Source organism: Theropithecus gelada, chromosome 3 (genome assembly GCF_003255815.1).
Source record: "Theropithecus gelada isolate Dixy chromosome 3, Tgel_1.0, whole genome shotgun sequence".
Lineage (NCBI taxonomy): Eukaryota > Metazoa > Chordata > Mammalia > Primates > Cercopithecidae > Theropithecus > Theropithecus gelada.
In genome coordinates this window covers 175,520,354-175,535,229 of record NC_037670.1, presented here as the reverse complement: position 1 = coordinate 175,535,229, position 14,876 = coordinate 175,520,354, and the positions used below count along the sequence as shown (strand labels likewise).

Below are 14,876 nucleotides of genomic sequence, written 5' to 3'. Positions count from 1 at the left end.
GTGATAACTGGAATTGTTGGAGGATTGTCACAGTGGGGTTGAAGCGGATGTGCTCTTTCTCTGTAGACCTTTAGTGCTGCTGAGGCAAGTGTGACACCAGCATATTGACTGTGCTGACAGGCTGCGTGGTGGAAGTGCACGTGTTCTTAATACTTGGAGAGCTGTCTTTGAAAAGATTTCTCTAAAGAATAAATTTCTTTATATTGACTACTTATCAAGTTGGAATATGTGTTCCTCTGAGGTACTGTTTTGCCCTAGAACATAAATGTACACTCAGGTATCAAACAATTTAAAATATTTTAGTGATGTAATAATACAAATAGTGAAACCAAAAGCACCAGTGTTTAGGAAGAGTATATGAGATAAGACAAGAGCAGTGATCATATTAGCAGCCCTGTTGTCTTGCCCCTTTGGGTTCTATTACAACTGGGTAAGAGTAATTGGAGAATTTTTGCACAAAATATATCCAAATTTGGCTACTTTAAATCATTTGTACTCATTGCAACTAGTAGTTCTTGAAGGTTATATTTACAGTTGATGGACAATAAATTAAAGATGTGCTCTTTATTTACAGCTCAGGACAGTGAAGCGCAGGCATGTCCTGCCGTAGTTTCACCCTTCATTCTGTTGAAAACTGGATGAGAACAAAACTCAGATGTTTACTGCTCCAAGAGCTGCTTTATAAATTAAATGCATACGGGGCTAGTTCTGGGATTAAGACTAGTAGTAGTAGGGTAAGATGATTAAGAGGCAAATTATTTTAAAAGTACTCTGTAGTAAATTTGTTCACTAGCTGCTTCCACATTTCAGGAATGAAATTGCATGCAGTGAATTGCTGCATAGCGGTATTTGTTAGCAAGTTCTATTTACTACTTCGTGGTTTATGTCAGTACATCCATACCAGTATGCTTTAATAGTGGTTTAATTGCCGACCTAGGAATGATGATGAACATAGTTAAATACAGATTGATTATTTTTAAACTGCATGAAATATTTTGGTTTTGCCCAATATTAGGGTGAGAGCATGTACCCTAAATGAATTTTGGGGTAAGAATGTGAAGTATCAAAAAAAAAAAAGTAGCCTCTTCTGTGTTATTACCTATTTATGCCTAGTGTTCCGTTATTGGAACGCTAAGCTTATGGAAGTTATTTATATCCTACTGATCAAGGTCACCAAGGTCTGATTTTTCATTAAAAAAAAAAAAAAGTGCAACCTCCGGCATAAATTGGTTAATAAGTTAGATTCACACCTGTAATCCGAGCACCTTGGGAGGCCGGGGCGGGTGGATCACTTTCGGTCAGGAGTTTGAAACCAGCCTGACCAACATGGTGAAACTCTGTCTCTACTAAAACTACAAAATTAGCCAGACGTGGTGGCACATGCCTGTAATCCCAGCTACTTGGGAGGCCGAGGCAGGAGAATTGCTTGAACCCAGGAGGCAGAGGTTGCAGTGACCCGAGATTGCACCATTGCACTCCAGCCTGGGCAACAAGAGCAAAACTCCGTCTCAAAAAATAAATAAATAAATAAATAAATAAATAATAATAATTAAAATTGATTCAATGACAATCCATCTTATAATGTAACCAAATTTGCTATTTTGAAAATTAAGTTTAATTTTTAAAAAATAGGTGTAATGCACGTAGTACAAAAATAAATAGTGCAAAAATGTGTAAATAGTAAAACTTAAGACGTTCCTACCCTAGCTATCTAACCCCCCACCCCTGCCAGCAACCCCATTTACCAGTTTCTAGTATATGCCTCTAGGATACTTGATACATGAATATGCAAATATAGTTTTAAGCTTGGTTTTGTTTTTTTTTTTCCTTTTTACACAAAGAGTAATATATCTCCATCTTGGAGATTATTCCATATCAATACCTATGGCCTCTCTTTTCCCCAAGGCCGCATAATATCCAGTTGTTGGGATATATATTGTAAGTTAACTGCTGATCAACAGTTAGACTGTTGCCCATCTTGCTACCATCAGCAATCCCTTAACGAACGTCTCAGACGTTGTTTTACACATAGGGTAGTGATGCACATAGGAAAACTTCCTGGATGTGGGCTATCATAGGGTTACAGTTCATGTTCTTGCCAGCAGTGAATGAGAGTGTCTGTTTCCCTACACCTTCAACAGCACTGTGTGTTAACCAAACGTTTTGGTACTTGCCAATCTGATAGGTAAAAAATAGCATCCTAGTGTACTTTTAATAATGCACTTTTCTTCTTAGGAGGGGCTTTGATTTTTTCCTGTGTTGGAAGATGTTGATATCTTTTTTTCCCCTATGAATTATCCTGTCTGTGTACTTTGCCATTTTTTTTCTATTGGGTGGTTAGTTTTTGCGTGTTGATGTGAGATTCCCCCTCAATATGTGAAGAAAATTAGCATTTTGTATATGGTCTGAGATGCACAGTTTTGTTTTCAGTTTGTGTTTTATTTATGGTTTTTGTTAGAGAGGTTTGCAACCATGAAGAACTTTTTCATTTATTAATCTTTTTTTAACTGGTAATACGTTTTAAGTTCTCGCATCTATTGTGCCCGTCGTTTTTATCTTTAAATCTTTGCTTCGTCTGGAATATGTTTTTGCCGAGGTGTGAACTGGAGATCCAGCTTAGCCATTCATCCCCAGGTGTCCCTCTACACTCAGTTGAGGGTTACTTTTGGTCCTCACTGATTGAAATGCCAATATTATCAGGTACCTCATTCTCATATCTATCAGGTCTTTCTAGATTTTTCAGTCTGTTCTATTTGTGAGCCAGTACAGTATTATTTTATGAGAGCTTTATGGTTTCTACTCACCTGCCCTTCCAGTTTCTACTATATTGCTATTATTCTTTCTCAGAAAGTAGACTTTAAAGGCTGGACACAGTGGCTCACACCTGTAATCCTTTGGGAGGCCGAGGCAAGCGGATCACCTGAGGTCAGGGATTCGAGACCAGCCTGGCCAACATGGTGAAATCCCGTCTCTACTGAAAATGCAAAAATGAGCCAGGTGTGGTGGTGTAGCCTGTAGTCCCAGCTACTCAGGAGGCTGAAGCAGGAGAATCGCTTGAACCTGAGAGATGGAGGTTGCAGTGAGCTGAGACAGTGCCATTGCACTCCAGCCTGGGCAACAAGAGCAAAACTACGTCTCAAAAAAAAAAAAAAAAAAATTCAGAATTATATCAGCTAGGGGCTCTTTCCTCCATTATGTCTTCTAACTGGTAGTTTTTCCACTCAGTGCTTCTTAGACATAACTACTTTTTTCTGTGTTTCCACATTTTCCCTTTAGGGAAAACAGAATTTCAACTTTGAACCTACTCTCGCTGAGCTAGTGATTAAAATCATTTGGGATTTTGTTTTTAATCTTATTTATTATATCAAAGAATTTATAGTAAAACTTAATTTTTTCTTTTTTCTTTTTTTTTTCTTTAAAGAACTTTACCACAGGGCAGTAATTCTGGGCTGTCGTAAACAGTGGTTATAACCATACTGTAAGTTTACAAAAATAATAGACTGCTGCTTAATCTGCTGGTACCATGATGTGATTTTTCCGTAATAGTGCTTGGGACATGTATTAGGTTGACAATTTAGTTTCACCTAAGAATGAAATGTTTGTACCAGACAGTAGCGTGTACTGTTGAAAACTGCACTGACATCAGGACTTTCTGTATGCTTTAATATGTACATAAAGCAACGTTTCATAATGTTGCTTTATAAAACTAAGGACTACTATGCTGTTGCATAATAGGTACCTTTCTCTTTAATTCCTAGAGTTGCTCAGTAAGTAACTCTCTTGGTCCCCAAAAGTCTGAATACCTCAATTGAATCTGGTGTTTTGATCCTCTTTTGTCTTTCTCTCTCTCTCTCTCTCTCTCTCTCTCCCCATCCCTGCCTCCCTCCCTTCCTTCCCCTCCCCCCCGCCCCCAGATGCTATTGGCACCCCTCTAGCAACCTGTAGATTGAAGCTCAGGTCATTGTGACTGACATGCAGAGAATAAATTAAATAATAGGACAGTTTCAAGTATAAAAATACAGATTTATGGAATAAATCAGCAGGATGTATAAATGTCCTGAGGTCTAGAAGATTCTGGACTTAGTCATGCTCATCCCTTGTTTTGAGATCACAGAGCCAATCATCTTTATGTTCCATCCATCCTCTTCTGCCAGGAGTTACGGAGGTCATCAGACTTTCCCCTAAAGTTCTAGAACAGCTAGTCATTTTTAAATATTGGCTTGAACCACATTATCACCTCCAAGCCATTCTTAAAGCTTCAGTGTGTAGGCTGTTTCTGGCATAATATTGTAATCCACTCTGTGTCTACTTTGATTTCTTCAGGTAATACATGAAAAACTTTGGGTAAAGGTTGTTTGTGATGCTATATGAAGACTACTCAAGTATATTTTTTTTTTCCACAGGATGAATATTCTATCTTTCCTCAGACCTACTCCATAGATATTAATGGCTATATTCTTGTGTATTCTGTTACATCAATCAAAAGGTAAGGCTCCTGCTGCCTGCTTGAGTTTATTTGCTACTCGTAGATAGCATTGATCCTTTTAAAGGACTATGCTGGAATTATTAATAGTGACAATTAGAATTAGTAGGCTACATGTTTTTTAGTGATTTTCTTGTGGAGCAACTGGGTTGTTGGGGGAAAACATGGCCCACTAAATGTTCTGTTAGTTGCATCAATAGGTTAAAAGGCTCTTTCTTACCTCGAGCTACCTGGAAAAATAGTGGTTCAGTATGATCTAAGCTTTTCTGCTAATTGAAATGGGAAATGCCTAAATTGATTTTACTTTGTGTGTGTTTTTACCATATTAAGGTGAAATAGACTTCCTAATAAAATGTTCAGGGTTTGGGTTTGTTCAATATCTTATCCTTTGAATTTATGAAATAAGACCTTTTGGTAATAGAGTCTCTCTTTACTACATAAAAACAGAGCCATTATTTGTATAAATAAGAATGGATGTCGGTTCCTTTAGCTACATATTTCATGTTGTCTCTTACCGGGGGATGGCGTGTGTTATCAGGAGGAGCAGTGGTCTGTGTCTGTTAACAGAACAGCTGGCTGTATACAGCAGCGGAGCTCTGGGCATTGGTGACAGCTTATGTTTGAAGACTTTATGAAAATATCAGTGCCAGTGGAGGGCGTTTGGTGGCTACCTAGCATCTATTGAGTGTGTGCGACACATTAGGGAGTTTGTTATGCTCTTTGCCTACATATGATACATTACCTATTTCATCATTACCTTAAACAATCCTTCATCAGAGATGTTTTATATCCCACTTTACATAGAAAGAAACTGAGTGACAGAGCTAAAGCAACTTGCCCAGGGCTACATAATGATGTTGCTGGGATTCATAGCCATCTCTCCAGTTCCACAGTCAAGGCTGACACTGTCCAATAGAACTTAATGCGGTGATAGAAGTGTTTGCTATTTGTTCCGCAGGTGGCTGTTTAAATTAACTAAAAATGAAAAATTCATACTCCCTCGGTTACAGTAGCCCCATTTCAGGTGCTCAGTAGCCACGTGTGGCTGGAGGCCACCATGTTGGCCGGTGTCTGGGTTCTTTACCCCCACATAGTCCACTGCCAGTGAAAATTCAGTCTGCAGCTCTGTGAGTGTGTTGTGTAACATTTTTCTCCGTGGCAGAGAAACATGTTTAGGGTGTTGAGTTCTAGCTATAAAATGTTTGAGTACCATTCTCGGCCATTCTTATAAACAGACCCCATACTGTCAGTCCCTGAGAAAGTTTACACCTGAATCAAAACCAAGTACCAAAATTATGTGTTCCTTAAGGAAAATTGGGAAACTGTGAAAAATGGAAAGTGGGGGTAATCATTCTTGATCTCATTACCTAAGCATAGATACTGGGAATATCTTGGTATATGTTTTTTCTGGTCTTTGTTTTAGTCTGCATGGATTGTTTTAACATCCTTTTATTTGCTCTCTGAATGCTGTTTTATGGTTTATATTTTCCATGTTTTTATATTTTTACTTACTGTGTAATATATATTTTTCCATATTACCAAGTGTTTGAAATAGTAAATAGCTTTGTAATATTTCATATTCAACAATAGATGGATATCTCTCTTCCTGTTTTCATGTATTCATATTCTTGTCACTAAAAGCAATGCTTAGATTGGATTTTATGCTTAAAACTACAGTGTACATAGTATTTGGAAACATTGTTTTCTTACTGACTTACACGAGCACTTTAAATAGTAAAAATATTGGCCGTTTTTGTACAAAGATTTTCTTAATTTCAGTTGTATATTTTTAAAATGTACTTACTGTATATATAACTCATGTTAAGCTCTCGTTTGCTCAATAAATTCTAAGATTTTCCATTTCAGTGCCTGCCATGTGTAAGGCCTTGTCCAGAACAAATTTAATGTACCACTAATCTAATGAATGTTGGAAGTTCATGTTTGTTTATGAATTACCATTATTTTACTAATTTACTTGAAAAACATGATTCAAAAATTGTTTTGTTGTTGGTAAGTATAATTTTATTCTAGCTAATTTTTAGAAAATAATGTTGGTGTTTTTTACCAACATTACAAATTGTTACTTTGAGGCATCAAAATAGTAGGTAGAAAATTTTCTTAGTGCGTCCACTGATTTTTTTAAATCTCCTTTGGTGGGCACAAATTAGATGACATTATAGAATCAAGTTGAAAACATAGCACGTATCACTGGGGAAATTGAAAAATAAGTTGATCTGGATTAAAAATATGAAAATGTGCTCACCAAGGACCTTATGTATTGGAGAAAACATTGGCCTAGTGCAAAGCAGAGGACAAAAACCTTGATACTGTGTCCTCTCAGTGGCACTGTTGCAAGTTTTGACCAAGTTTCTCCTTACTAAAATGGATGTGTTTTGTTTTGTTATATGCCTTTTGCCTTAGTAGCTCGTAGTTTAATGAGCATTCTCAAATCTCAAACATGAGTGTGAGAAGAGTGGTGTTTTGTTTTTTAGAAACCTATATGCTGAATACACAAATATTTATGAATATACAAGAAATATGTCAGTAAAACTTTCTGAATCAACCAGTTTGATTCAGAAAATCAGTGATCTCAAGGAATTTAGCCACTTAGAACAGTACACATTTACGATCTCACAGATTTGTGGATCAGGAATTTGGGCGTGTCCTAGCTGTGTCCTCTACTTCAGTCTCTTGCAGCCGCAGGGTGAGTGTCAGCAGGGGCTGCAGTCCCATCTGACTTCAAATGGGACATCCCGTCACCTTTGCCATATTCTGTTCATTAGATGCACGTCGTTATGTCCATGCAGGGAGATGACACACAGTGTGGCCCCTAGGAGAGCATGAGCTCTGGGAGCTGGCTCCAAGCTGCCTGCCACACAGTCCCAGTTCTTTCAGCCGTTTCTCACGTGACAGGGTACTGTATTTTTGCCCAAGTGGTGACACTTTTAAATGTAGGCAAATACAGCATGCGGAGGAAAACGTGGTTCTGTAATGTAACCACAGGTCCTTAGGACACCCATATCCCATTGTTGACCCACAGGGAGCTTGTAGGGGGGTTAAATTTCATTTTTGTTTTTATCAAAGTGACAGCACACGTGGTTTAAAATAGCACAGTGTGTAATTCATTCAACAAGCTAACTTGCTCCGAAGCTTGTGATGCAACCATGAACAGAGCAGACAAATCCCTGCCCTTGTGGAACTTATTTCTGGTGTGGGAGACAAACAGTAAAACGACACACATGTGAGATAGGATGTCTGTGACCATGCTGCCAAGAAAAATGAAGTACAGAAGGGGTAAGAAATAGGGAATTTGTAATTTAGGATAAACAGAAGAGGTGTAAGAAGTGACATTTGAGGCTGGGCACGGTGGCTCACACCTGTAATCCCACACTTTGGGAGGCCAAGGCAGGCGGATCACGAGGTCAGAAGTTTGAGACCAGCCTGGCCAACATGGTGAAACCCTGTCTCTACTAAAAATACAAAAATTAGCCGGGCGTGGTGGCGGGCATCTGTAGTCCCAGCTGCTCAGGAGGCTGAGGCAGGAGAATTGCTTGAATCCAGGAGGCGGAGGTTGTAGTGACCTGAGTTTCGTGCCACTACACTCCAACCTGGGTGACAGAGCAAGACTCCATCTCAAAAAAAAAGAAAAAAAAGTGACATTTGAGGAAAGACTTGAAGCAAGGGTTCCCTAGGGAAGGAACATACCAGGCACACGGGGAGTGACTTCAGAGGCTCTGGCGGTGTTAAAGGAATGTCAGGCCAGTGCAGCTCAGACAAAACAGAAGAGGGGGCAGACGGGAATGGAGGCAGAAGTCAGGGTTTGAGAGTAACTGGGGCCGAGTAGAGATGGCCGCCTATCAGAGGACGTTGAATGAGACATTGTCCATCTGCTGCAGCCGAGTCCTCTGGTTGCTGTGCTGAGCAGGGGTGGCAGGGAAGGGTTGGGGCTGTAGCTGTGATGCAGGCAGTCTTGGGCCAGGAATTTCACACCTCGGTGGCAGCTGTGGCGGGGAGTGAGAAGCCATCAGATTCTAGGTAGGATTTGAACGTAGAGCCAGTGATGTGCTGGCAAATGTTCGCATGGGTTTTTTGGGGGAGAGTGGGAAATGGTTTGTGGCTGTTTGTCAGCATTCAATGGTATAAATAATCCTACTATGGCAGATTTCGAGTGATCATTGTGACATCTCAGATGCCCTTCCCAGTGAGAGCCACCTTCAACCTAGAGTCATCGGCTTATTGATCTGATTGAAAGCCAAGAGAGATTGGCATCACCCAGAGAATGTATGTACCTAGGAAAGAAAACAGGAACAGGCTGAGTGCACTAGGGCACTCTAGGAAAAGCTGTTCAAGTTGTAATGTAAACAGTTGGTTCTTTGCTGAATAAGTTGGGTGATTAAAAATTGCATTTATGTGGTTTGTCAGCCCAGTGGTAGGCTTTCCATCTGAATGCCTTACCTGTTTCACTTTGAATATCCTCAGTCAGGGTTACTGAGTGTCAGATGTGTGCACATGTGAATGGATTGCTAGGAAAAAACAAGACTTCTTTGTGTTCAGTTTATGTTAAAATGGTGAGTCTGTGACATTTTGCATTTTCCAGCTGTCAACATAACATACCTTTAAAAACTTCAACATTAAAATGGATGTCTAATTTATACTTTTTGTTTTATAGTTTTGAAGTGATTAAAGTTATCCATGGCAAATTATTGGATATGGTGGGGAAAGTACAGTAAGTAGTACCATTTTATCTGTTTGTTAGAGAAACTTCTTATAATAGTATCTTCTGAGCAGTACAATCTGGCACTGACTATTTTGTTTTGTTTTGTTTTGTTTTTCTTTTAAATAGAATACCTATTATGTTGGTTGGGAATAAGAAAGACCTGCATATGGAAAGGTATGTAGCTTTTAAATCATTAGTGATTTCTAAAGTCAAGTCTAAGATGATTTAGTCACTGAAGTGTCATTTTAATTATTGTTCTGATATCAAGAATATTTTTAGCTGTGGCATTTCTTATCTGTTCAGAGATGTTATGGTCGTGTGCAGCAGAAGCAAAAGTGCAATAGAAATCTCACATTCCTCTAGAAAAGAGAGAGCAAACTTTATAGAAAACTACCTTTAGGTTATCTACCACCTTGCATAGAGCAAATTCTAAAAAGACGTAGTGCTCATTGATGCAGCAAGTGGTTTTTGAGTACCAGGGTTTGGGATTACAGTGGGGAGCAAAGGAGGCAAGATGTCCCATGCCCAGGCAGCTTCATGTCAGAGAGTAAGAGACTCTACAGCCTGCACGCAAGAGAATTGAGCTTTCAGGCCCTTTCACAATTTCCCCTGGCCTTGGGTGCTTAAAACCTAGCTGTAAAACAGTCCGTTGTTACAGATACGGGAGTACTGGAAAACAGGATCCTGTTCTCTGAGCTGGAAGGTTTGCTGGAGCAGGGATAATCCCGTAAGGCAGTGTCTATTCTGTTCCCCAGCTCAGGCGTAATTGAAACACTCCTGTGTTACATTCTCGATGCTGATGTTAGGCCAGGGCATGGTTCTGCTTCATGAGAAAGAAATTGACCAAAATGGAGCCTGTTTCAAAATCAATTATAGATATTTTATATAATGAAGAGCAAAGTACTTTAACCAGAATTTTATTTGTCCTTTAGGGTGATCAGTTATGAAGAAGGGAAAGCTTTGGCAGAATCTTGGAATGCAGCTTTTTTGGAATCTTCTGCTAAAGAAAATCAGGTAACAGATTCTATAAACCTCATTTTGCATTGCGTTCTCATCAGTCACAGGGATGTGTTCCTTGCAGTTGGCATTTGACCTCTGTCTTGATCACTCCTGTGTAACATTTGGCCTTCCAGAACATTTCTAATACCAAGCTTTGTGTTGCTTTAGGAAGATACTACTTAGGTGTTTATAAATTCAGTCAATATTCTACTTACAGTGGAACCTAGGATATTTGTAGGATAAACATAAACTATTAGTAAGGGAAATACTACCTTTTGTAAACATGTATTTTTGTTTTGTATTAATAACTGATACAGAAATAAGTCCATGCAGCAAAAAAAAAAAAAAAAAAAAAAAGAATTATATCATTAGCACTAATTTTTAACTGTACCTACCCCCTGGCTTTTTTTTCTGTTAGATGAAACCGGGTCAGACGTATGTGTTAATTTTTAACATAGAAATGATTAAGAACCATCTTATAAGCACTTAGTACCAATTTCACCCTGTAGATGTACCTTTAAAGGCATGTTCTGGGAAGTATGTAGATTCTGCTTCAGGAGGCTTCACAAGCCTGTATGAACCTTTTTCTTCCATTGCTTTAATTCAGACCCCCGGCACCAAACTTGTCTCCCGCCCCCAGTGCATTTTTCATCTATATGTTTCTCTTTGCTGCCCTTAACTTTCTAAAGACATACATCTCATGGTACCGTCCTCTACTCAAACTGTCAGTGAACTGCCCTTTCTCCGTAGAACCTTCGCCTGGTCCTGAGTGCAGTCAGTGATTTGTTCTTTTCTAGTTTCTTCTCTCACCACATTCTTGTACTTTCAATCACATCAAACTGCTCCCTTCCTTAAATACATCATCTCCTGTCCACCCCACTTTCAAAATGTCTCACCTTTTTCTCATGCTCCCCTCTGATTTAAAATAACCCTTCTCTAAGTATCTACTTATATCATGTGGGGTTTTATATTTTGAATGTGTTTTCAACATGTGGCAGTGTTTGATCCTCAGGTAAGATGACTCGGTTTTCATTTCTCTGAGGAAACTCTAGTGTAGTAAGGTGGTGCCTCCTCCCTGGGAGGGCCGGGAGCCAGCAGCCTTGGCACTCTTCCTTCCCTGCTCCGCCCCTCTCACCATGACAGAGGTTCATAGTCCTCAAGGCTCCACCTAGATTTCACCTTCTTGTTGACCCCCTCTGGATCCATCCAGCTGAAAGAGATTGTGGTTTCTTCTCTTAGCCCCCTTAATTTATTCTGAGATCTGAGTCGGTATCATTTACATAAATATCCTTCATAACGTTCAGCACAGTGTGTTAGTATCTAGTGGGTTATCCGTCAGCCCAAGTATCCCGTATTAGTCAAATTGGCTTCGTCCTGTGTTGGGATATGGAGGGATAGTGAATCCATCCTGTGTTGCGATATGGAGGGATAGTGAATCCATCCTGTGTTGGGATATGGAGGGATAGTGAATCCGTGTGATTATGTCCTCTTATGTGTGGATGAAAAAAATGAATAAACAGATCTGTGTAATTGGTTCCCAAGTTCCAGATAGCAAGGGATTTATTGAAGTCAGCTCAGTTTCTGAGTATAGGCAGAATTCAAATAAGAATTGAGATAGTTAAGAGATACCTATATTTTAAAAATTGAATTAAATCAGTCATCTATTGAGTGCCTACAGACTGTATCCCTCAGATCATGTAGTTGAACCGCCTCATTTTAGAAGTGAGGAAATTAAGTTTCAGAGAGGTTAAATGACTTCTAAGATCACCCACTACCTTACGTGGTGTAAGAACTAAGACTGAATTGTAAATCTCATCCACATCTCGTCCTTTTTTCTCTACACACTGCTTCCTGTCAATCAGGTGATCCAAAGCCGGTGACCTAGATTAGACAAGCGGGGTGGGACCTGGGGTTGGCTTCGGTTAACTAGGAGGACAGACACCTCATTCATAGCAATAGGACAGAAGGCTGAGGATGGGAGCCCACATTCAAGTGGGTGGGTCAGCTTGGTGGACGGAGGATGTGGAGTTCTTTCATGAATGTGGCTTCTGTTTTCCAGTGAAGTGTGTGAAACAAGGTTTTCAGCTGAGCATGAGGATGGGGAACATTTGAGGAGAAGAGACAAGGCATGAATCCTTTCTCTGGGGAGTGCCCAGCCCCAGGGATGCAATTGGGTGGCTAGGCAGCACCAAGCGTCTGTCCCAGGTTCCTGGTCATGGGTGTGAGGTCAGTAGTCAGCGGTGTGTGTTTTCCCTGGGCAGCGTTTACTGTGTGGCCGCGGGCACCATGCCGGTGACAGTTGGTAGGGAAGGGAGTTGAAGTACAGTGGCGCCATGGTGGCCTGCAGAGTCTGAGCTGACCGAGAGGGAAAGGAACAGCAAGAAATGGTTAAGGATCATGGGAGATGTAATAATAGGGTCAACAAATCAGGCCCCTGTGGGGCTGAGAATTGTTGCTTCAGGATAGCTAGAGAAAAAGAGCTGGGAAGGTGGTTTGGCGGGACACTGGCAGTTGGTGTGTTGTCATTTCGTGGGATACTGGAAGTCACTGGAGTGATGGGGGAGGGGGATTCTTGGTGATTAGGAGAACTGGGCACTTCCCATGCGGCTTCTGAGAACAGGGGCAGGTTTTCATGACCACAGGACTGCATTTATTAAAGGACAGGGTCGAGGAGTCACGGTGGCTCAGGCCTGTTGTGGTGCATAAGGAGGCGAGGCTAGGCGTGCGAGGTCAGCCTGGGCAACATAGAAACCTCCAATCCGTATAACAGCAACAAAAAAAAGACAGGATCTGACAGTTCTTCTCTCCCCTCAGTGTAAGAAGAGTTCCTGCCACAAGTGGCCATGATTCCTCTTTGTGGTGAAGGACTGGTGGAGTTGACCCTGGGCTGAGGCTAAGGGCAGGAAGACGGGCAGCAGAGGAGAGGCCAGGAGATAGGGAGGGCAGTTTGTGGATTGAAATGGCCGAGAATTATGCCGCAGAGGTGTTGGAGGCTGGCATCATGGCATCTCAGGAGCACGGAGGGTGCCTCCCCCACTCGAGGCCTCTTGGAGTCAAGGATGTGAGAGGCAAGGGCTGCTAGGAGAGTGTGTCCCATGGGACTGGAGGGAAGATAGCGCCAGAAGTGAAGAGGGACTCTGAGGTCCAGAGGACACTGGGGTGGGGGTCGTGGGGTGAAGTGGGACAGGAGATGGTGGTGAGTCCAGGAGTGAGGACTCTTTGGGCCTCTCCTGGTGCCTGAAGAAAACAGGGTCAAAAGCACAATGGGAGGCTGGTTATGGTCTGGGTCAGGAGGGGTGGACAGTGGCCTTACTGGGCGTCGGGGGGCCCTGAAGTTCTGGGGCTCACCAGAACCTCTCCTCCTCCACCAGCAGGAGGGCCAGGCAAGTGGCCCGCCCTCCTCAGTCCGGGAAGTAGTCTCGGAGTTCAGCTTCACACTGACACTGTGATTGGGTTTCTTTCTCCCTCCAGACTGCTGTTGATGTTTTTAGAAGGATAATTTTGGAGGCAGAAAAAATGGATGGGGCAGCTTCACAAGGCAAGTCTTCATGCTCGGTGATGTGATTCTGCTGCGAAGCCCGAGGACACTGGGAATATATTCTACCTGAAGAAGCAAACTGCCCGTTCTCCTTGAAGATCAACTATGCTTCTTTTTTCTTCTGTTAACCTGAAAGATATCATTTGGGTCAGAGCTCCCCTCCCTTCAGATTATGTTAACTCTGAGTCTGTCCAAATGAGTTCACTTCCATTTTCAAATTTTAAGCAATCATATTTTCAATTTATATATTGTATTTCTTAATATTATGACCAAGAATTTTATCGGCATTAATTTTTCAGTGTAGTTTGTTGTTTAAAATAATGTAATCATCAAAATGATGCATATTGTTACACTACTATTAACTAGGCTTCAATATATCAGTGTTTATTTCATTGTGTTAATGTATACTTGTAAATAAAATAGCTGCAAACCTCAGTCCTTTGTGCTACTTGATGTGGCTTTCAAAGAAGAGAAGCCTTGTCCTGAGTTTCTTACTTGGCTTCAGGAAGGCCCCAGGTTGGATTCCAGAAACCACTGACGATGTGGCCACAGGAGGAGGTGTGCTGACATGGCTGCTGACCATGGACTCCCTGCGCTGTGACGGGCAGGTGTTGAGGCTGGGTTACAGCTGATTGAAGCTGAGTGGCTCTGGCGGGGGTCTGTGAGGGGAATTCCTCCCCAGTGATCACATTCTCTCCTTCCATCCTTAGATCCCCAAACCTTGGCTGAAATGCTCCGTGGTCGGGAGCCTGGTCAAGGAGGAGGAGCTGCTGAGAGGCATTGTTCACCCTTGCTCATAGCTTAGCTTGATGTCTGTGTCAGACAGGAGATGATTGAGAAAACACCCCTGCCTGTCACTCTCCTAGAACACCCCGCAGTTTAGTGATCTGTGTCAGTCTCGGGAACCTCCTTCAGACCCGGACGACGGGCCTCCCTCTCTCCAAGGAGCAACTATAAAGGAGAAGAGGGATTTCATTTGCCTAGTGGCTGTTACCTTGTCTATAAGTCAAACTTGGAGCTGAGCAGTGCTTTTTTTTTTTTTTTTTTTTTTTTTTTTTGCGGGGTTTCGCTCTTTTGCCCCGGGGGGGGGGCTGGGGGCGGGGTATGCCCCCCCCCCCCGCCCCCCCCCCTTCTCCGTC

At 41.6% G+C, this 14,876-nt stretch overlaps 1 protein-coding gene across 1 annotated transcript in view; it reads left to right on the top strand.

Moving 5' to 3' along the window:
• The window catches only part of RHEB (Ras homolog, mTORC1 binding), a 52,611-nt gene extending 38,439 nt beyond the window's left edge, over positions 1–14,172 (top strand). The window contains exons 4-8 of the mRNA XM_025378645.1: positions 4,404–4,486; positions 9,153–9,209; positions 9,327–9,374; positions 10,133–10,214; positions 13,671–14,172. Of these exons, the coding sequence (XP_025234430.1) occupies positions 4,404–4,486; positions 9,153–9,209; positions 9,327–9,374; positions 10,133–10,214; positions 13,671–13,763 (363 nt within the window). The 3' untranslated portion in view covers positions 13,764–14,172. The remainder of the gene's footprint in view (positions 1–4,403; positions 4,487–9,152; positions 9,210–9,326; positions 9,375–10,132; positions 10,215–13,670) is intronic.
• The last annotated feature ends 704 nt before the right edge of the window (positions 14,173–14,876 follow it).